We start from the raw sequence: 21,438 nt of genomic DNA, 5'->3' as shown, positions 1-21,438 counted from the left end.
TTCTTAAGCCACTAATTGTAATGCTACAATGTATTTCTTTATCCCTGCAGAGGACTGTTATATCACACACATTTAATAAGATTCAAGTAATCAAAGTAGCATAATTGCATCCGTGTACATGAGTGAAACCAAGACAAGACCATTGACATGATAATGCACTTTCCCAGAACTGCCTGTCCTTTTTTCCCTACTTTCACGACTTTCTTCAGCATATTTGCTAGGGATCTTCCAGAATCCTCATAAATCATCCACCCATGTAGGGAACCAATGTGCATTTCAACTTTCAAGAGAGCATCTTGAAGTCGTATGCAAAGTGGCTGGACTCTACAGGTTCAGATGAAGTCCAGGCATCCCCTCTACCCAGGGGAGACACAAGTCAGGGATGAGTGGTTAATTAATAGTCTGCGCAACCTCGGTCTCTTTTGAAGACTTGTCATGGTTATTTGGGGGAGGGGGGTTAACTTGGTCAAGTGGGAGTTTGTAAAACTAAAGTTATTTCAAGTTTATGAAATATGTGTACCCCTTGAATGAAATTAGCCATAATTGTCCAAGTCAATCACAATAAGCTTCTGTACTAATGTTGTCACACTTTGTTTACATGTGCACTTTCCTATGGTGCTCAGTGGACCGTGGGCCCCCACTGGCTCCATAGGAAAGTGCACATGTAAACAAAATGTGACGTCATTAGTACAGAGATTCATTCATCAAGTAACATGTAAGTTATTCAAATCAAGACGAAGGCTTTGTCATTGTTCATCTCCTGGTACTCGCAGCCTAACTTGTGACTTGACTTGTTACAACTCGGAAATTAGTGTTCTGAAATTAGGCCTGGGAAGTGGTAGGATCAAAGTCCCCCGAGTCCTAAAAAGCTCCTGGTTTGACATAACTGATTTGACTGAAAACTTTCATAAATGCCTAAGACAGTTTACCCAATCTTATTGGATGAGAGTGTGTCACGGTGGTGGTTTTAAATACTTTATTCCTGCACCGCTGCATTCTGAGCCATATCGCGCAATACGCGCACCAACCTCCATAAAAGGAGATTTATAGCACCACGCGCACGAGGCACATACCATAGACATGAGTCCATGATCAAGTCTGGGCTAAAGAGAAGCCCTGAGATTAACTTGAGGCAGTTGTAGACTCACAATGCATGTTTAGTCTACTATTTGACTCGTATTGCTGAAACTAATTCATGGAGTTTCTTAACTTAAACCATTGCTATGACATCACACTATTGTTAAAAGTGTGAATACGGAACGACGGATCTTTAGTAAGTGTGGACTCGGCATTACGAATCCACACTTTGAACACGCCGGACAATTGTTCTCCATAATGAGCATGAATAGGACCGTCTGCGTGAAAATTTGCTTTCCGAAAATTACCAATGCTTCTTCACTGTCTGATTCTCCACCGTCACTGCAAAACCTACTTTTAGTCAGAGAGAAATTGTCTTCTGAACTATCCATTTTGACGTAAGGAGCCTATACACACAAAATGGCTTGGTTGTATGGGTGTGGCGATACACATGCTAAACACGCCAGGAAAAAATGTTGCAACCTGATGCCACTTCCGCACTTGTGTACAAAGTCTATGGAGAGTCATTTCAAGTATTTCCAAACAAAATTGGAAACATTTCTCAGTCCTAGATTCATGTCTTATCATCATTTTTGCAACGAATGACCTTCATTGAGATGATATATGAAGAAAAAAGTGGCGTCAGGTTGCAACATTCTTTCCAATACTATTGTTGACGCAATGGTTCAAGTCAAAGATTACACTCGCAAGTGTGGATTCTTAATTGATGAATTCACACGGCGCTTCGTGCCTCGTGAATTCTTAAATTACGAATCCACACTTTCTCGTGTATTTTCCTTAACAGAACATATGACTAAGCCAATTGATGAGCTAAGCAGACCTCGACTGAAAACTTGGCAAATAGTTTGTGCGTAGCAGAATGTTGTTATTTGCCCCAAGGCTCAACTACAACACAGATTTGCAGGTATCATAAGTGATGTGAAATATTAACCTTGTCAGCACCATAACATCTTAATCTATGCAGGGCACCCCCCCCCCACCTCCAAGCAACGACGACAAAATGTGAATGTTTTCTAAAGCATAAAATGGGCACTGGACCTCAGAGTACAGTTAAGATCTGCATCATAATTGTGCATTCCAGAATATTTGACAAGAGCCAAATTGCACATATTTTGACAACTTCATTATAACTTTTACCTATTTTATCACAGAAAATAAATTAATACTTTTTAAGTTTTCTCTGCACAGCAGAGTAATTTATACGGATTCAAAAACCAGCCAATATAAGTAAGGCGACAGGTCAAATTATTTAGACTTGCAAATCCTGAAAAGTGTCATACTGAGAAAAACATTTGCTTGGGTCATGGATAAAACATGTTATCAAAGAGCCAAATCTCTATGAAATTGGTACAAAAATTACTGAAAATAATCTGTTCCAGGTATTTTAAGATCAGTGGCAAACATTGACTAATTAAATCAGGGGAGTTTTAGCTGTAAAAAAATAACACTTTACAAGCTGCTCCGCCCCCTCTGTTAAAAGCCAGCGTGCTCAGAATGGAAAATTGCGTCACTGAGGGCAGCCAACAGAAAAGGCCTGTTTGCTTAAGTCACATGGGCATCGGGCTTGCCCCCCCCCCCCCCCCGGAAAAGTGCCAAAAAAAAAAAAAGGACACAAAATTAAAACAGAAAAAAGAAAGAAAAAGAGGTGCTAAGTAATATTACTGTTAATTTAATGGGTGGGGTGGGCAAATGTCCCCAAAGTACAGGGATTTGGGAAAAAAAAAGAAAAGTTTTTTGCCCCCTCCCCCCAAGAAAAATCCTGGCGACGCCCATTTTAAGTCTCGGTACGGCTCTAGCAGTCTGACTGAAACTCCCCTTATTTAATTTTCGATGTTGTAGCTTGTTTCAAATATATATAGTCTTCACAATTAGTCAATGTTTACCAAATTGAAGAGACTGATCTTTAAGAACATAAAACATGCTTAAAAACACAATGGTAAGATGTCTCTGAATAATATTGTAGTATTTTCATTATATGCAGCTAAATGGTAAAAAGTATTCACTTTATGGTAAATTATAATTTGAAGACTTTTTTTTTTACTGTCAAGAAAAGAACCTGACTCAAGTAACAGAGGGATGTTAAAAAACAACTTCAAATGCATATTCTTAAGTACTGTAACTGGATTAGTGTGCACAAACTAAAGTCCATGCTCCATCTAGACTGAGTATGGTACCTTTGGGTGGTAAATATGGGAGTAGGCATAGATATGGCTTGGGAACCACACTTCTATTAGACATCATCCAGTCCCTTAGTGTCCTGTCATTAATGATGGCAAAGAATTTCAGTTGCACTGACTCACTGATACTTCGGACTCTGCTGGTTGAATGACTCGTGAAGGAGGATGTCATTCATACTCTAGGATGCGTTTGTGGTAAAATAGTAGATATCTGAAATGAGAGAGAGCAAATAACAGTCTGAGAAGAGATGATTTCTGACTGCTTATATGATAAAATTAGTTTAAAAACCAAGTGGTTTTGCATGTCAACAGATGGCGATCGTGTAGTGTAGGGCCCCTGTTTAGTTTCGATGTAATTAGTGTCAAGGGTGTTTTTTTATTACTCAAAATGACCTTTTCAACCTAGAGCAGACTTCTCTCAACATAATGACACCTTTTTTGGTAATTTTGAACAGTTTCTTGGGGTAAAAATTACGATTTTCCTACACAGTTTACGGTTGGTGCCATGCGATTCAGCGCCCTGCGCCTTCACAGTACATCGCACGGTGATTGCCATCTTTATTTTAGTGTTGCGTTTTGTCGTTGTCATCATCATTTTGCCCCCAAATTTCCCTCAAAAATTCAAAACCCTGCCCTTTATCTATGACATACCTGCATGTTCTTAATTTGCCAACTAGTTTGGTAGGTCAAATAATTTAAAGTTGGATTTTGTTTCCTTATAGGAACCAGGCCCTTAGATACACGATCGCCCAACAGATAAGGTTAGCATGACGGAAAGGTTTGTTTGCTATTGTGACATAATGCAGACTTGCTATTTGCTACATGTGTACATAGAAACGACATACATGTATTGCTAGCTACACAATAGGGGTGTATTGATTCATTACCATAGAGCTATATTAAATTACTAGAGCGCTGACTCATGTACAAAGTGATGCCTGCTGGGCCTATCCATATTTGTGCACAAACATATGGAAAACTTGAAATTTTGTACGGCCTTTGCATGGCTATTTGCATATCTGCGTTTGTATTCAATACAGGCATGTTACCGATGTTGATACGCCCAAAACCGAAACACATGATCAGCAAATGAGGATTTCATTTTGCTCTGCACAAACCACAGAACGTGCTACGCCTATGCTATTCGCCGTAACGTTTTTTTAAACCGATATGACTAGCTTAAGTTGTTTGCTATGTTCTGCTTGTGCGTTGCATGTAGAGTACACTTTCAAAATTCAATCCATCTAATGTCATTATGTTCTACAAACACGCACATGAATTCAAAATGTCTGCGCCCAGGACGGCTTCAAAGCGTCTCCGTGCGCAAGAATGAGGAGTTAGTGCTCTAGTAATTTAATATAGCTGTATGTTCATTACATATCACAATGGCGATATGAAAATGCCACTACACGATATCCCGATGCAAAATAATCTATATACTGATACTTATTAACAACATAATCCCACAATTCCTTACAAAATGCAGTTTTTATTACATTCAAACTCTCTTCCTGTGATCAACACACAGACAATCATCAAGAAATCCTGTTAGTTTTGTGAGATTCTCTGTTGCATTACGGACCTTTTTGTTAAAACATCACAGGTTGGTTTTCATTTATTACATTTGGAATCAAATATTATTATTGGGTCAGTTCAAGCAAACGTTTCAGGTCGATACATTGTGGGTTCAAAGGTAGACAGATTAGGAAGTTTTTCAGTGGTCAAATGGAATATGAGAGGTTTGGCCTGTGAATCTCAAGAGACTTGCCACTCACCCTTCACTATGGAGTACATCTTGCACGCTAGACTTTGTGATCAGGGCATCATCACATTTAAACCATTGGTCCTTATGCTGGCGCACATAGCATGTGTAATGACCCGTCTCAATCGTGCCATGGTGGTTGACAACAGCAAACAGGGAGTATCTAGTGACAAACACAATACAAAAGAAAAGTGCACTATTAAACAAATGGTCCAACACATTCCACGATGCACCGAGTATCAGCTCTGTTACAGAGCTATCAAACCTGCAGATCGAGTATTAGGAATGAATCTATGATTAATGTGATCTGAGTGTGTTTTTCAAAGGTTGCGCAAGTACGATAATTATGCATGTGTATTACCTACATGCCCAACTAATTAAACATCGGGCTTTATCCAGCTAGCTGTTTAGGTATGACTTCCCATTACAGACCGTACGAGTACCGGGCGGGAATGGCCCCCTCAGTGAGTCCCTGATTGGTACAAACACTATATCCACTCGGTCACTCAAGCATGACATCCGGTTGGCTGCTGGGCTGGCTCTGTGGGCTACAACAATAACCCCTAAATAGCGGCCACGCTCACTGATACCGAGGGGTACGGTGTACCGTATGGACTGTCGTGACCTTAAATTCCCATTTTTAAAGTATCGTATGTGGCCTTAAATTTAAAAAAAAAATTCCCTTTCAGAACATCATTTTGTTTTCATTTTGGGGGCTATTTTTTTATAGCTTTCGTGGTGCAAAAAGACATCATTTTGACGGAGAAAGTTGATGTTCAAAACCAATGTTCGAAACCTGTGTTCGAAACCACAAGAACTGAGACTAGATTTGCACTTGCATCGTCACGTAAACAAGTTGCATCAAAGCACAAAGTCAACCGGTATGCACAAGCCTGAACATCGTGCAAGTCACGTGCAAATACACATGATACTAACATATGTTTTCCTGGTATTACATGATATTAGAGTTTTATGATAACTACTCTCCAGTTAGCGGTTGTTGCATTGCTATCTGCATGTTTGTAAATCGCGTGTGCGAGCACAATGAGAAACACTCGCCGGCCATGTGGTAAGAGGAATTGCGGAGATTGGACTTGGAATTGGATTTTTTCATGAATGGCTGATGGGAGGAGAATTAGGAGATTCACGGGTGCTTTGTGCCCACTTTCTAGCCATGCAGTACGTTGTTTAATACAAAAGCGTGCCAATAAAAGGCGTTACGTAACTCTGGGTCAACTGCACTGGTTCAAACAGGAAGCATTTTAGCCCAAACCGTTTAGACACCATACTAGAAGATAAAACCATTCTGATTTAGGCCGAAAAAAAAAAAATTTCTGCTTCTGATTACATGCCTTTCAAAAATAGGGTCGGTCGGTCGGAATTTTTTTTTGTTTCCCCAATTTTTTTAATGCAGATTGAATGGGGTATTCAATTATATGTGTTATAAGTTTTAGCCTGAACTATTTCCATTGCACTACGAAAGCTATACACAAAATGTCCACAAAAAGTGAATAAAACCTACCTTAATTATTGTCAATATATATTTGCGTTCGATAATTCTTAAAAAATAATGGAAAATTCAGGCCGTTCGCATCATATGCACAACGCTAGTCAAGACGGGAAGCTGGCCAAAACTCTGAAGTGTGTGATGCACTGTGCATGTGTGGCCTGCGGCCGACTGCAGACCTCGTTTTACGGTCGAAAATTTCGGGAAACACGCTGCATGTATCACTCCAAATACGAGTAGTGCGATCTCAAAATGAACTCTTGAACACGGAAAATACATACACAGACAACATAGATCAATTCTGTGAATTAACTTGCAAAAATGTTCTTTCTCCATCGGTGTTTCTCAGTACATATATTTTCTTCACAGTATTGGCCAACGTGTTGGAAATGATAGACATGGGATAGTTTTGTTGTAATCAAAACAAATAGAGCACAGTTATCTGTGGCAACTTACTTATTGTCTGAGGTAGATAACAAGGTACTGGAGTGTGATTGGTTCTTGATACCATTAGCCCGCCGATGTGAAGAGACGTAGGGTGTCATGTCTAGCTCATGGGGAAATGCAATGAAAGTAGATATCTTCTTTCTGAATCGATTGGAGTGTTCAAATCTCTGCAATAAGAGCACATACATGAACAACGATGACGGTTTAACTGTGCAATAACATGCCTGACATGTCAGGCGTCCTTGTTAGCCTGTCTTCAGGTGTGATTAGGATGCACTCTGTATAAATTTAAAAAAATTGAGAAAATGGCCTTTGAGTCTTTTTAGATCTAGTGTTTCTAGATAACAGCCATTTAAACAAAAATGCAAACCAATTCTGGAGCTTTATATTGGCCTTCATGCGGCATCAAAACTGTAGCCTTAACAACTCCATCAAAATCCATCCCCCCGTTTTGGAGGATTTTGGCAGGTAAGCCATGTGCACCAAGTCCATAAAAATCGACCAGCATCAGTAGTGGATTTCACTGGATTTGGTTCTGAATTATTATGTGAAGCAGAATGAGTGACGGATTTTGATGGACGTGGTATTCTACTTAGTAAACCTGAGTAGGGAGTTAGGGTTTACGTTTGAACATTTTTACCCTGTGATTTTCACAGATCACATAACACATGTCATTTGAAGTCTTAAAGTTACAGTCCATCATTTGTCATTTGTGCATTTTGTCCGTTAGAAGCAAGAAATGTGCTCAAAATCTGAAGAAGGGTGCTGAACAACTAACCTGATGAAGTTTCAGCTCAGCTTCAGCTGTATATTCCGAGAAAAACAACATTCTAAGATCTCGATTTCAAATCAAAAGTCGCTGAGTCATGTTTTAACTGGGCCCAAATTCAGCGTCCGGACACGTTCTCATTCAGCCGATTGCAGCTACGCGATGTCGCGCACTTAACCGACGAATTAAGGTAACCATAATTTTGATGGATTCAGGGGGGTTAGGGTTAATGTTTGCAAATGTTGTATATTACCTAAAGGGTTGTTATGATTAAATGGTTACGAGTCAACCTGGTAAACAGCATGAAGGCATCAATTGGATAAAGATAACAATTAAGGGAAGGTACCAAAAAGATAGGATCACTCTCCTTTGTGCATTACGCTGCAGGTGAGCCACTAGCAGCAACAAAGTTATGTTGACATTTTTTTGGGGGAAAGGGGAGGAAACAAGAGAAGGGGAGGATTATGAGCAATTGGTGCCATCCCTTATCATCCCTTAGATTGGATCTTTTCTTGGTCATTTCTTACCTTGAGATGGAAGCATGCTACAAGGGGAAGCTTTTTCATAGTGAGTTGTTTGGTAGACTCCTGGTAACTATGGCAACGGCTACATTTGATCTTTGAGTTGGTGCCTAGATGTTCCGGTCTTGTGAACCTGTCAGCGAAATGTATATGACCAAAAAACATTGAACTCAAAACAATCCATTAACAAATGTTGAAGAAAAAAAAAATTATTATGCAACTATCTTCACACAAGGCTTCACCTTGCCTGCTTCGTGGGCAAGTTGTGGGCAAGTGAAACGACTCTGATTATGATTCTCTTTACACTTGCTGATGACAACTTTACAATTGGCTTCATGATGATTTGGCCAGTTTAATGTTATTATGCCTAAAGTTAAATTACCTAAATTTACAACTGAATCAACAGTTGTTAGAACAATTAACCAAAAAATCCTCTGCATAAAAATCAATAAAATCCCAAAATTGTCAGCGGAAGTATCAACACAAGCTTACACAGGTGGGACTCGAACCCACGACCTCCTGCTTACTGGTGCAGACGTCTTACCACTAAACCTCTGAGCATGCTATTTATGGGATGGAATTTGTGTCAGGGAAATGTAAATTCAGGAAACCTGAACTGAAAAGCTTGAAACACATACAGTTATCGCAAAGCAAGCAGACACAGTGGTGATAAGACATGTATCTGATTGCCATGGTGCCACATAGTCATCAGTCAGTTAGGTGAATTACTCTCTGAACATGAAGTTAAAAGACTGACTTATATTCTGCCCCCGGAAAGGACCAAAATGTTCTCAGATAAGCCGTATATCGCTTGTGAGAGCCCTTCCGTTGTCCCCCCTCCCCTGCAGTAACCTCTCTGGATCCGCCCTTCTGCTTGGTACCTTCAACTTGGAAAATGCCTTATGTTCTTATTGGGAACATGTTACATTCCAAGTGGGAACCATCACAAACCAAATCACACATCAAGTAACAAGTACCAAGGGATGCTCAATGACAAAGGAATGCCTCCATCACAGCTCATTTCAATAGCTTGTGACTGACTTGAGATTGGATGCAAGTTAACAATTTCCAGCTGGGTACATGCTGGGAACATTACATGTTCCAACTAGGAATGTACTGTGTTCCAATAGGAACATTTCAGAAGATCCTGACTATTCCTAGTTTTGGTCTATGCCACCTGGAAAATTAAAACACTACCTTCTGAGACAGTCATCTAGCGAGGTGGGGACATCTTCAAAACCCGTCGGAGACAACAGTCCCGAGTCTCCATTATTGACACTACCACTACTAGTACTGGAACCTACCAAGGAAAGAAACAAATCAAATCTGGAAATATTGCTTGTTCAAATCATGTCAGAAACAGTGATGCGAGACTTAACCAGTTCGCACCAGGATTTTTTTGACAAGAACGCAACGAGGCGCGGGACTATTTTTCACTTGTCCTCAAGCCAGGCGGGTTGAAGCCATCACCCTCGGGCAGCACACTCATATTTCCGGCCTCGCTCGCTGCAAGCAGGTCGCTGACAGATATTTCCGGCCTCGCTCGTTGCGCGTTTATCTGTCATCCGTTCCGAAAACCACAAAACCTTTGCGTGTAAACACGTCATCCGGCACGAACTGGTGAAGGCCACTTACTGTGTATGAAAGCAATGGCCAACACCTATGGGAATGTGTGACAAGACAACAGGTAACTATTCACACTGTAAATTCACACAATTTGAATACATTTCAGAGGTTTCATGACATCAAATTCTCATTCAGATTCATCTTATAATAAGCGGCCTTTCTAAACCGGACTGAATATACATGTAATAGTAACTAATTTGGAATCAAGTCTGTCAATAAGAATGCCGCCTAATTTTATGGTATTGCTTATATAAGGTTTACCAGCAAGTTTCAACACGTTATATAACAGTGCCAACAATGCTAATGCACATCAAGACATCTACATTCTGCTTGTAACGTGAGAATGTTCTTTTGTCTGCTTACTGCTAACAGTCTCTGTGAAATTGTTGGAGAGTTCTGTAAGCAGAAACGTACAAGCATGCTTAGCACTGTCATGAAATTGGACTAATGCCTGCTGATGTTACTGCCGCATGGTAACCCATTCAGGCTAAACACCTAGGTTTAGCAGTTAGATTTTAATCAGTTCCGTTAAGAAGTGCCATGTTCAGCAAATGTTGGGTTAGTTTTGCAGCTTGCATGCAGCATTAACATTTACTGACCTGAGGAATTGCTGTCGACTGAGAGGTCAGCGTTAGGAATGGGGGCTGAGGAGGTTGAGGAGGAGGATAGAGTACTCTTGGAATGACTGCCAGATGGACCCAGATCTAAGGAGATATCCCAGAAAGGATCCACTGTAGTGGATATACCCCTGTAAGATATCACAATTGCCAACAACATCAGAAAAACAAGCATCACAATGTAGTTCAAACAATACCTGCAACACTTATGAGATGTAAATGTCATTCTTGTTTAGCCATGAGACAGTCTTCCCTTGAGAAAATATTCTTATCCTAAATGTTCCTTTTGTAAAAACTGTAATGAGTACATCATCAACCAAAAGTACCTTGATAGAATGTAGTCAAGAGTAAGTTGAATGATCACTTACAGACAGCCTTGAGGGGAAAAGTTGAATGGGGAGCTTTAGATAGGGCTATGCAATAATCCCCCCCCCCCCATGGAGAGAGAGATGTGAGAGTCTTGCATGTAATTGCTGCCATGGGTTAGATGCTCAACTGGAGAATGTGTCATTGTGCACATTCAGGTGAGTATCAGTTGTGTGTACTCCATGCCATAAAGGCAGGGGCGTCAATGGCTTCTCAAAAGTGGGGGGGGGGGGACATACCTTGATCAGAAATAATGCAAGCGCGAAGTGCGAAGCCCTTACAGCGTGGGCTTCGGGGCCCGCTTAAGGGCTAGATGCTCATGTGGTGTGATCTGAGGCAATTTCTGACCACTTTAACCAATATTTTCTTAGCAAAAAATACATTGTAGTACATAATAGGGCCCTGTAAATGTGTGTTAGTCTATGGGAGAGTGTTATATTACAGGGACAAAGGGAAACACAAAGCATTGTCCTCGAGAGTATAGTAAAACAAGAGTGTGTGCATCAATCAGTGCTTGAGTGTGACTGGGCCGACACACTGGAGCTCTTCTGAGTGCTTACAAGGTGCCATCTAGTGTTCCTGTACAGAGTCCACATATCCAACAGAAGTCTGTGCTACCCCCAAAACAGGCCATCAGTAAACCTTATCGTCATTTCCCTCCGTTAGCATCACCCCTTCAATTGGTCACATCTAGAATTTCACTTTATATGCTACGTTGATGAAATAGGCTGATAGGTTGGTATAATGGGGATGGCAAAGGGCAAGGGGACTTCTTTCTTCATGATGTGACTACTTTCTTCATGATAATGATCACAGGAGGGCAGGGAAAGGCAGCTCAGGAAGGTGGGATAAATAGGCGGTGGAGTAGATGCTTGACATACTGCTCATTATCTCACTCTAAGAATCAGCCAAAATATCTTTGACGTTTTCACCATAGGATCAACTTGAATATTTCCAAGTAGGCACTGTGTTCTTTGTGTCAGCATACTTGCATATGACTAGCCAATTAGGCTAGGAAGGTGGAATTGTCCTATTATGACAACAGACAATGTCAGAAACTTTGAGGCATTGTCGGTACTCATGTACATGTATAATGTGAGGTATGCACTTTAAGGAGAAATAAGGGTGATAGTGATGAGAGTACACATTGCCCCTGACTGACCTGCAGGACTGGCATGTTACATCTGACTGCAGCCCTCCTGTGAAGATTTGGTCAATAATACAATTGCAAAGATGAGGATTGTTGCCGGAGACACCATTGTGGCCTGTCAGACAAAACAAATGCAACAAATGAATCCAATTAGGAAGGACACAGAAAGAACACACACATATTGTTACATGTATGTGTGGACAAAGTCTAAAGTGCTAAATAGTTTGATTATTCCATACATAATAGGTGCCCAAAAAACACACCCCAATTCAGGCTACTTTTCTTACATACACGAGAGTCATTTGTGACAGCAATGTGTCAGATCTAACCCATATTGGTCAGTATGATGGTCTTTTATTTTATTTTATTTTTTCCAATTACAACAGACCCAAATCTCATCATGGCTCCATATATTTAACCATTTCTGGTACTGTAACTCAACCCATATCAGATCCTTGTTATGTGAATGTTTAGGATTAGATTTTAAAAAAAGAAAACATATCTCAAATGTCATGAATGCAAATTCCATTAAACTTTGTGATCGTCTAAATGCAAATCTACCTCAGAAATGGAAATATTCTATTTACATTAAAAGGTACATAACAATAAAATTATCATATAAATGTTATTCCAAGCCAAACATTTGTTACCTTTGCAATGTCTGTGAAGTACATCTAGTGCAGCAATGAAGAACTCATGAGCATCTTGCTGCTCATAACCTGCTAAGTGTCTTGCATGAGTCCAGACAAGATGCAGAAGACGGTATGGAATGTGCACTGAACGTAGCCCTGAGTAGAACTAGAAGCACCAACAAACAAAGGCAATCCACAATCAATCAAGTCATGCTCAATTAAGGCTCCAAACTCTGACATTTTTCCTGTCCCTATTACATTTAACAATTGTTGACCGCTGTGATGTGGGATATGACGTTTTGAACACCCAAGGGGCGAGGGTGCTATGCGCCCCGAGGGTGTTCAAAACGTCATATATCCCAGATCACAGCGGTCAACAATTGTTTTGTTATACCTCTGTCTTGGATTCTTTGGATTTTGATGTAAAAATCACGAAAACAAACAGCAGTAAACACATCAATCATGACAATCAAGCGCCAACTCACATGCATTTCGCGTGCTTGAAACAGCTGATCGTCTGCTAGTTCGCTGGTCCCAATCATGTGTGAAAACATGGTGAAAATAGCGTGGGTACCAACGATATAAGTGTTTCATACATACAAAGTCATAGCACACTCCCTGTGGGATATCACGTACGTGATATCCCACAGGGAGTGTGCCATGACTTTTTATAAACTTAACATGTGATCGTTCTTGGCCAATGAAAGTACAGTATTCAAGACAGAGGTATAACAATGGTATTTTGTACATTGCCATTCAAGTATCGTTAAGAATGACTTCAAACTAACCTTTATTTACTAGGTAGGTTCTATGCTATTTATATCGCTCTTCTATGACTGCATTAAGGAATGCATCAGAATTATAAAATCATTGGTGTCTGATGTAACATGGACAGGAAAAAAATGGACCCCAAATTTATAGAATGACTCATATACATGTATGGGTGTATGTGTACCTGATTGGATTGATGCTGAGTGTAAGCATGTTTTTGTTCACATGTGCTATGTACATTCCTTAATGCAACACCTTGCTGATTTTTTTAAACTAAGCTGGCGAACTCATTATCCGGTTTGTAAGTGACTGCGTCATACACGCACACGCACACGCACCACTGAGTACTAGCACCCATTGGCTGAACACACTTCTTCCGGTTCCAATGGTTCCAATGCTGCTCAGTGTGCAGTGGGCATGGTTTAGATTGAAATGACGTCAGTCAGACTTACGAACCGGATAATGATGACGTGATTTGCAATGCATAACCGCATGTCCACCGACACCTCCCATTAGTCTAAAACTGGACGTAAATAAAGAAACACGTGAAATGCAGATATTACAAACACTGCAAGGTAATGTGCCAGTCTGGCTCCTGTGGGCTGCCCGCTTAAGGGCCCTGAAAATTTTTTGATTTTAGATGCTCTGTGGTGCAATCTGAGGCAATTACTGGGCACTTTCCTCTGAAATTCTGAAGCAGAATTTGTTTTCATTTTATGAAGAATTTTCCTTTATTTGTTTAAATGTACTCTTGTCCTAATAAAGTTTTTTCTGTACTCAAACTTGAGAACCATGCTGTTCTCCCCAGAATTTTTTCAACCCTGTAGGGGAATTTTTGTTGTGATACAACAACCTGCGAAGCCACGGCGTGGGTTCGGGGCCCGCTTAAGGGCCCCGAAAAATTTTGAACTTTAGAAGCTTTCTCAGTTTCTGGTGCATTTTAGAGCATTTCAGAGGAGATCTTGTAATATTTTTGTAAAAAAAAAAATCAAAATTGTAAACTTAAATCACTTCTGCTTCCGATAACATGCCTTTCAAAATAGCGTCGGTAGTATTGTTGGAAAAAAATATTTCACCATTTCTATATTTGTAGTAAAGCAAGGAATCGTTTATATTTCATGTATTTTGTGCCTGGATTATTCTCATTTGCGCCACAAAAATTATCAAGACTAGCCATCAAAAGTGATTAAAACTTGCCTCACCTAATTAAAAATCTATATATTTGAGGTGGGTCATTCCACAATTATGCTTAACGTACATGTACATCACGGCCGCTAGCGCCGCAAACATTCAGTCTGGCCGGCCGAACATCGCGCCGTACACACGGCCGGACCGGCGCAGTATAGTGTGCATTGCTGCACTGTGTACGGCCGGCGGCCCGTCCCAAGTGGCCGAAAATTCTGCAGGACTGCAGAAACACGTTACGATGTTTCTCCACAGGTTCGAGTTTTGCAATCTCGTCATTTCAATGGAAAATACATACACAGAAAATGAAGATCACGTTCTGTGAATTAATTTGCAGAAATCCTCTTTTTCCATCGATGGTTGTTTGGTATTTTTACTATTTTTACGATCCAACTTCGGCCGATTATACGCACGGAAAACGAACCTGTGAGTACTTGCAGTAGTCACTGGTTCCGGTCCTTCATCATAGCATTGATTCTGTTAGCACGCGAAGGGTACCAGTGTACTATGCTGCACTCGTCTGCACACCTGACAAGCGCAACATGTGCATCTCGAGTACCGACACAGGAACTAGACCTACATAACCACAACACAATCATAATCGCACTAATGGCAACGCATGGTCTTCAACTTCGTTCTCACATTGGGTGTCCAATATGTGCGTGCGGCATACATATCGATCAACGACGTTTATGTCCGTAAGTAAATTTCGGATATTTCGGCAAGCAAAACTCATTATGAATAATTAATTAGCACATTCTACCCCCCTATTTTCTCAACGGATTCACACGATTCACGTTGGTGGACTTTTGAGGCCAAAAAAAAACGGATTTCCAGATAAAACCGGAGAAATCACATCCCTGTATTTGTTTTCTTACTTACATTCGCTTTTTTTCAAAAGAAACCTCCGTTATTTTTACAAATTTGCTTCGCGATATAACTACTTCGCAATTCGATGTCAAGGTGACTATAATCACGTGGCGACGACTGGTTCCCGCCGCGCCGCGCAGGGGCCAATTTAGAAGACATGATGAAAATGCGGTAACCAGTCCACAGCTATGCGACCGATAGCCCGCTAGCAGTGCAGGCCACCGTCAACTGGTCGGATTCAACATCGTAAAAATGCCAAGAAAACACCGATGGGGAAAGAACATTTTTGCAAGTTAATTTACAGAATTGATCTAGCTTGTCTGTGTATGTATTTTCTGTGTTCAAGAGTTCATTTTGGGATCGCACTACTCGTATTTGGAGTGATACATGCCGCGTGTTTCCCGAAATTTTTGACCATAAAAACAGGTCTGTCGGCCCATGGTGGGCCGCTCGCCACACATGCACACATCACACACCTCAGAGTTTTGGCCAGCTCCCCACGTCTTGACTAGCGTTGTGCATATGGTGCGAACGACCTGAATTTTCCATTATTTTTTGAAATTATTAAACGTAAATATATTGACAATAATTAAAGGTAGGTTTTATTCACTTTTTGTTGCCATTTCGTGTATAGCGTTCGGAAATAGTTCAGGCTAAAATTTCGCATATAATTGAATACCCCATTCAATTTGCATAAAAAAAATTGGCAAAAAAAATTACAATTCCGACCGACCGACCCTATTTGAAAGGCATGTAATCGGAAGCAGAACTATTTTTTTTGTTGGCCTAATCAAAATATTGGCTTGTAGCCACATCTTCTACTCCTTTTTCAGTTTACATTTTCAAAGGTGGAGGGATTGGGAGACGGTGTTCAAAATCCCAAAACCCTCTGCATTGCTTCCTTAATACAAAAATCACAAGGAAATATTAGCCAAATCCGACAAAATGGCTTGAACAGGGAAAAACTGTCCAGGCCCTACCTCTTGAAACACCCGGGACATCTCACAGACCAGACACTGGTCACTGGATGCCATCTGACAGTGGTGCTTATCAGCCAGGAAGAAGTCTCGTAGTAGTGGTGTGTGCGTCAAAGCCTGCACGATACAGTTCATGAAACAAGTGTTGCCTAAGTTGATGAGCCCACGTAGACCTGTGAATGAAAGCAACACATATCTGACTTGGTGGAACTTAAGCTTAAAATATAAGTACAAGGCAGAATATATTTAAATATTGAGTTATTGAGCACTCACGGCTCTCTGGGTTCTTGTGAAGAAAACTGCACAAGTTTACTTGGGGCTTAAACCAACACTTCTGCTTACTAGTGCAGACATCTTAACGACTTAACCAAAGAGTTTGGTTGGCTTGTTCAAATCTGGTGTAGCGGGGGAAGGGACTACAATCAATATTTTGTACAACGTAATTTAGTGTCCATCCGACATTGGTGGACACAAAAACTTGTTGGTACATATAAGTTGAATCTGTGGATGTGAACCTCTCCAGGCCGGCCCCTATCCTTCCAACACAGTGAATGCTCAGAAAATCAAGAACTTTTGAAGTATGATTAAACCCACTGAGTACCTCCTCCAAGAAATGAGGGTCTCCCAGCAAATTGGACTCTAGTTACGCATGCCACTGATGACCCTGATAATCTCACATGGCCCGGATGAAAACTCTGAAAGCTAAAACCGCACCTATTGTGGAATTGGACGTGATCTTCCTACGCTTAGGATTCTGTCGTAGAAGCTGAGCCTCTGATGCTGTGACTTCCCAAGATAGAAATGCATGCACGCTACATGGTGTACCTGCAAATAATAACAATTATTATTTATATCAGGCTTCTATGTAGGAAAACACAACAGTGCATAATTATTTAGGGTGACATCCTACAAATATTAAGTCTTAAAATTTACTTAACTTTTTAGCATTACAAAAAAATGATCAGTTCCATATGAGACATCTGGACCAGATAAATAATCTAGACAGGGTTCCAAGAGAAATCTTAAGGTGAATTTCAATGACTTGGGCATGACTTTTCAAGGACACAATTTAGGCTTTCTATGACCAATTTCAGTAACTATCAGTTACATTGGTTGCCTATACAATCTCGCATACACTTTAATATCCTTCTGCTGACCTTCAAGGCTCTTCATGATCTTGCTCCCAGATACATTATAGATATGTTGAAAGTTAAGGTCCATTCCAAGTATTCCCTGCGATCCAATGGGCGGTTGCTTTTAGATTATCCATCTGGGAGAATGCAAAAGACTATGGGGGATCGTGCATTTGCACAAGCCGCTCCTAGCTTATGGAACCAGCTATACCGCCTGAAATTCAGTCTGTTCAGTCTCTAACAGTTTTTAAGACTAAGCTTAAGACTTTTCTTTTTACAAAGGCATTCGTGTAAGGTTTTACTGTTATCTATTTTAAATGTAGGTCTTGTTTTTGTAATTTTAAGTTTCATTGTTTTGACAGTGTTTTCTAAAATATCTAGTGTTTTTTACATTTAAGACTAATGTTTAATTCGAATTCGTACTTTTAATATTTTAGCTACTGTTCAAATTTTGTAATGCGCATTTGAACATTTTATGGCATATGCGCATAATAAATGCAATTTTTATTAATATTATTATTATGCTGTTTTGGCATCTTAGGAGCCTACTTATAATACACTGGCCAGTCATTCACACTGAGGCAGGGGACACCACTCCCTTCCCACCTTCCAGTTGGACACAAGACCACTGAGCACCATAGAAGCATCACAATGGTGCACTGAACAAGCAACAGGTATAAAGCACACATGCGTAAAGAGGCAGCAAACTGGAATGACTGCCATGTAGCCAAATATTACGCATCATCATGTATGGGTTGTGCAGGATTCCATGACTTAAAAAAACCCAAAACATTTGAATCAAAAATTTATAATTAGACAAATTGATATCAAAGTTGTTTGATTGCCTTCTAGGGCTCCACATGGGTTTCCCCTGACTTCCTAAGGTCCTTACTGTACATTTGTTTCATCCCTTTTATAATGTGGACAGAAAGCAATCTAGAATCAATACTCAAATGCACTTGCTATTATCTGATTTGAAAGACAAATCCAGCTGCTAGAGCTTTGCTGTTTATTGTCAGTTGACGGCCTTCCAGATCTCTGCACAAGGTTCTGCAAATGATTTCAAATCACAAATCCAAACCCTGCAAAGCATTTCTACCAATTGTAGGCTTTGAATGTATAAACATAGTTCTTGTATCAAGAGGCATCTACAAGCTGAAAACCCCTTCCCATCTCTCTCCCCCCAACAAAAATTGTTTGTAAGACCTCGGTTTGACTTGCCTACAAATTTGGCAGCTTTGGTCTTTTCTTCTTTGGCAATGGCCTCAAACTCCTGGTCATATACATAATCACCACAGGAATAGCAGTACACAGCACCATAGGTAAGATCCACAGCTGTTGGGAAAAAAGAAAAGAAAAAACAATCGATGAAATTTGCAGTTGAATGATTGATTCAAAAGAATATTTGATGTTGCAGTTTTTATCATTTAAAAGTGGTACGAATTTGCTACTGCGTAACATTGTGATCCAGAAAAGTTTATAGCCAAAAACAAATTGCTTTTCCTTAATTGGTAACAAACAATAAGTTATTCATAAGATGGAATTTTGCGTCGGGGTGATGTAAATCAAATTAGGTTTTGCCCTGAGTATGCAGTGTTTGTACGTCGGTGAAGGGAAAAACCTACTTGCGCAGAAAGTAAGGGGAATGGTTAGGAAGTTAACGAGAGACAAAAATATTCTGCATTTTCCAATTCCCAACACCTTCCTCCAAAATTCTCTACAGTGCAAGAAACTAATGAAGTCTTCTATTATTCAACTTTCAAAGGGCACCAGATCCCAGCAGATTAGCAAAGCAATGAACACACACATAAGGAAAGGTTGCTTTAAAAAAAAACTCAGAGTAGATTTGGAAAGATCTAGGAGGGTTAGGGTTTACCCTTTTCAAGGAGTGAACTTCAAACATCAGATACTTTCCAACAATTACCATAATAGTCAAATGTTGTACAAACATTTGTTCATGAAGGAGTTTAGCCTTCTGCATGAGACAGTTTAACATTGATCTTGCAGTTTATGTGTTTCATTTCTAGCTTTTCAGTAATATGCCCAGGATATTAAATTCACACGCTCAGATCCTCAACAAGAATATCCCAGGCACTTTCCACTCAAAGGTTGTATACATTCAAGACTAAGGGGTCACCGATGATTAGTAGGAGTAAAACACTGAACAAATCAATGAATCATTTTTATACCTAGGTTATGTTTGGTTGCCTTTGCGTGGTCATGTATGTGTCCTGCAGTGTAGCACCCGAAGAATACACAGTAGAGACATGAGTGCAGCCGGAGGTCTAATTGTCCGCACACATGACATAGACATGACTGAGCCTGCAAAGTGGAGTGATAAAAGATAATCAACAGTTGAATGCATTAATTATGATTCAATGGTTAGTGTTTGGTAACATGTTTAAATACTTTTACATATACATGTATAAAATGTATCAGGATTGCCCTCTAGAAATGAAAAAAAAACACAATGTTGAAAAGTTGCCTTCCTGACCCGATTCAACATTTTGAGGATGAAATCTGATGTTTTTGTTGGGTTGTTTCTATTAGTTGTTTTTATTGGTGGCCAAGCAGCTTGGACCCTACTATCACCAGACCATGTCCCCATGTTAAAAATAGGCGATAAGTAGGGTCCAAACTACATGGAGTAATGTGATGTCAAACTTCACAAAATGTTTGTTTTATTTTTCAATTCTCTTTCCATTGGTACCAATTGCTGGGTTTCCTACTTCCTATATTACTTTTTAATAGCAGTTGGCGATATTACGCCCCCATGACCGAATAACAATGGTTGGGAGGATGGAAATAAAAGACAGAAAATGATCCCCCACACTGCCTGAAGTTAGAATGCAATGCATGTACTGAGATGATTTATGTACTTTGGGTTTTTCCTCCTTCAGTTCTTTTTCTAATTTGTCAGAGTTCAAACAAAACAAATTGAAAATGCTGGAATCCCTACAGAGAGAATTTCAATTAAAGATTAAAAGATTGAATTGAAAATGTAAATAATGGAAGAATAAAAGTTCAATTTAATTAAAGTACTGTTAATAATATTATGCTGAACTAATTGAGTTGAGTCATCATTCTGAAATGTTCACAAGGTCACTGACTCAACTGAAACAAATCTTTGTTCCACGTACACCTGACATAGAACCTTTGTGTGTCCCACCTGCACTGCAGTACATTTAGAACAATAACAAACATGACAAATGCGGAAACACGGGGCGTTTAAGTTTTACTAACTAATAAACTAGTTTAAAATTTGAAAGCAAGTACAAGAAATACTTTTCCTTTAAAGTTTAGGAGTAAACAAAATAAACCACAGAAAAGTCCTCAGTGTGCTGACAGTAAAATTTAAAACGTGGGACAAGTTTGCTGGGTTAGCAAAGCCGTAAGATCACACACACATACACGGGCCACTGCCAGCTGAGAGGCCTGCGACCTTCGCCTCGTGCTTACACCGCGCACCGGTCGGACAACAAACCCCGAATGACCCCTACCCCATACCTTTCTTTTCACTGCTGCTTGGGTGCTGCACGACACGAAATATGTAAGAATCAATCTGTAGGGTGACGATCCGTTCACGGCCTTGAAGTTAGCCACGTGTGGGCACCCAGACAGGCTCATGGTGGGCCGTGAAATGCAATTTTCAAGCTCAATTCTTCCGGCAATCCTCGGAAATTTTAGCGTAAGGAATGACATTCATGCGCGCACGCAGTGCAGTGTACAATGTACAATTTTGTGTGAGTAGTGATTGTCAACAAAATGCATTTGAAGCATGCCAAAAATAGTCCGGTGCCGCCTCGAGGCGGGGATAAGACAACCAGTAA

The 21,438-nt window shown here is 40.1% G+C and overlaps 1 protein-coding gene across 1 annotated transcript; it reads right to left on the bottom strand.

The window, feature by feature from the left end:
• Positions 1 to 3,063: 3,063 nt before the first annotated feature.
• LOC119734760 (ubiquitin carboxyl-terminal hydrolase 22-like) lies at positions 3,064 to 21,399 on the bottom strand. Its single transcript, XM_038208307.1, has 13 exons — positions 21,116 to 21,399; positions 19,798 to 19,930; positions 18,830 to 18,943; positions 17,190 to 17,300; positions 16,479 to 16,648; positions 12,691 to 12,838; positions 12,053 to 12,155; positions 10,507 to 10,655; positions 9,479 to 9,581; positions 8,288 to 8,414; positions 7,001 to 7,158; positions 5,051 to 5,200; positions 3,064 to 3,486 (listed from the first exon to the last, which is right to left on the bottom strand). The coding sequence occupies exons 1-13, from the start codon at positions 21,308 to 21,310 to the stop codon at positions 3,444 to 3,446; spliced, it is 1,704 nt and encodes a 567-aa protein (XP_038064235.1). The 5' UTR covers positions 21,311 to 21,399; the 3' UTR covers positions 3,064 to 3,443.
• Between the last annotated feature and the right edge of the window lie 39 nt (positions 21,400 to 21,438).

This window comes from Patiria miniata, unplaced genomic scaffold (genome assembly GCF_015706575.1).
Source record: "Patiria miniata isolate m_02_andy unplaced genomic scaffold, ASM1570657v1 HiC_scaffold_28, whole genome shotgun sequence".
NCBI classification, from domain to species: Eukaryota; Metazoa; Echinodermata; class Asteroidea; order Valvatida; family Asterinidae; genus Patiria; species Patiria miniata.
Note: the sequence above shows the minus strand (reverse complement) of the source record. Positions and strands in the feature narration are given on the sequence as shown.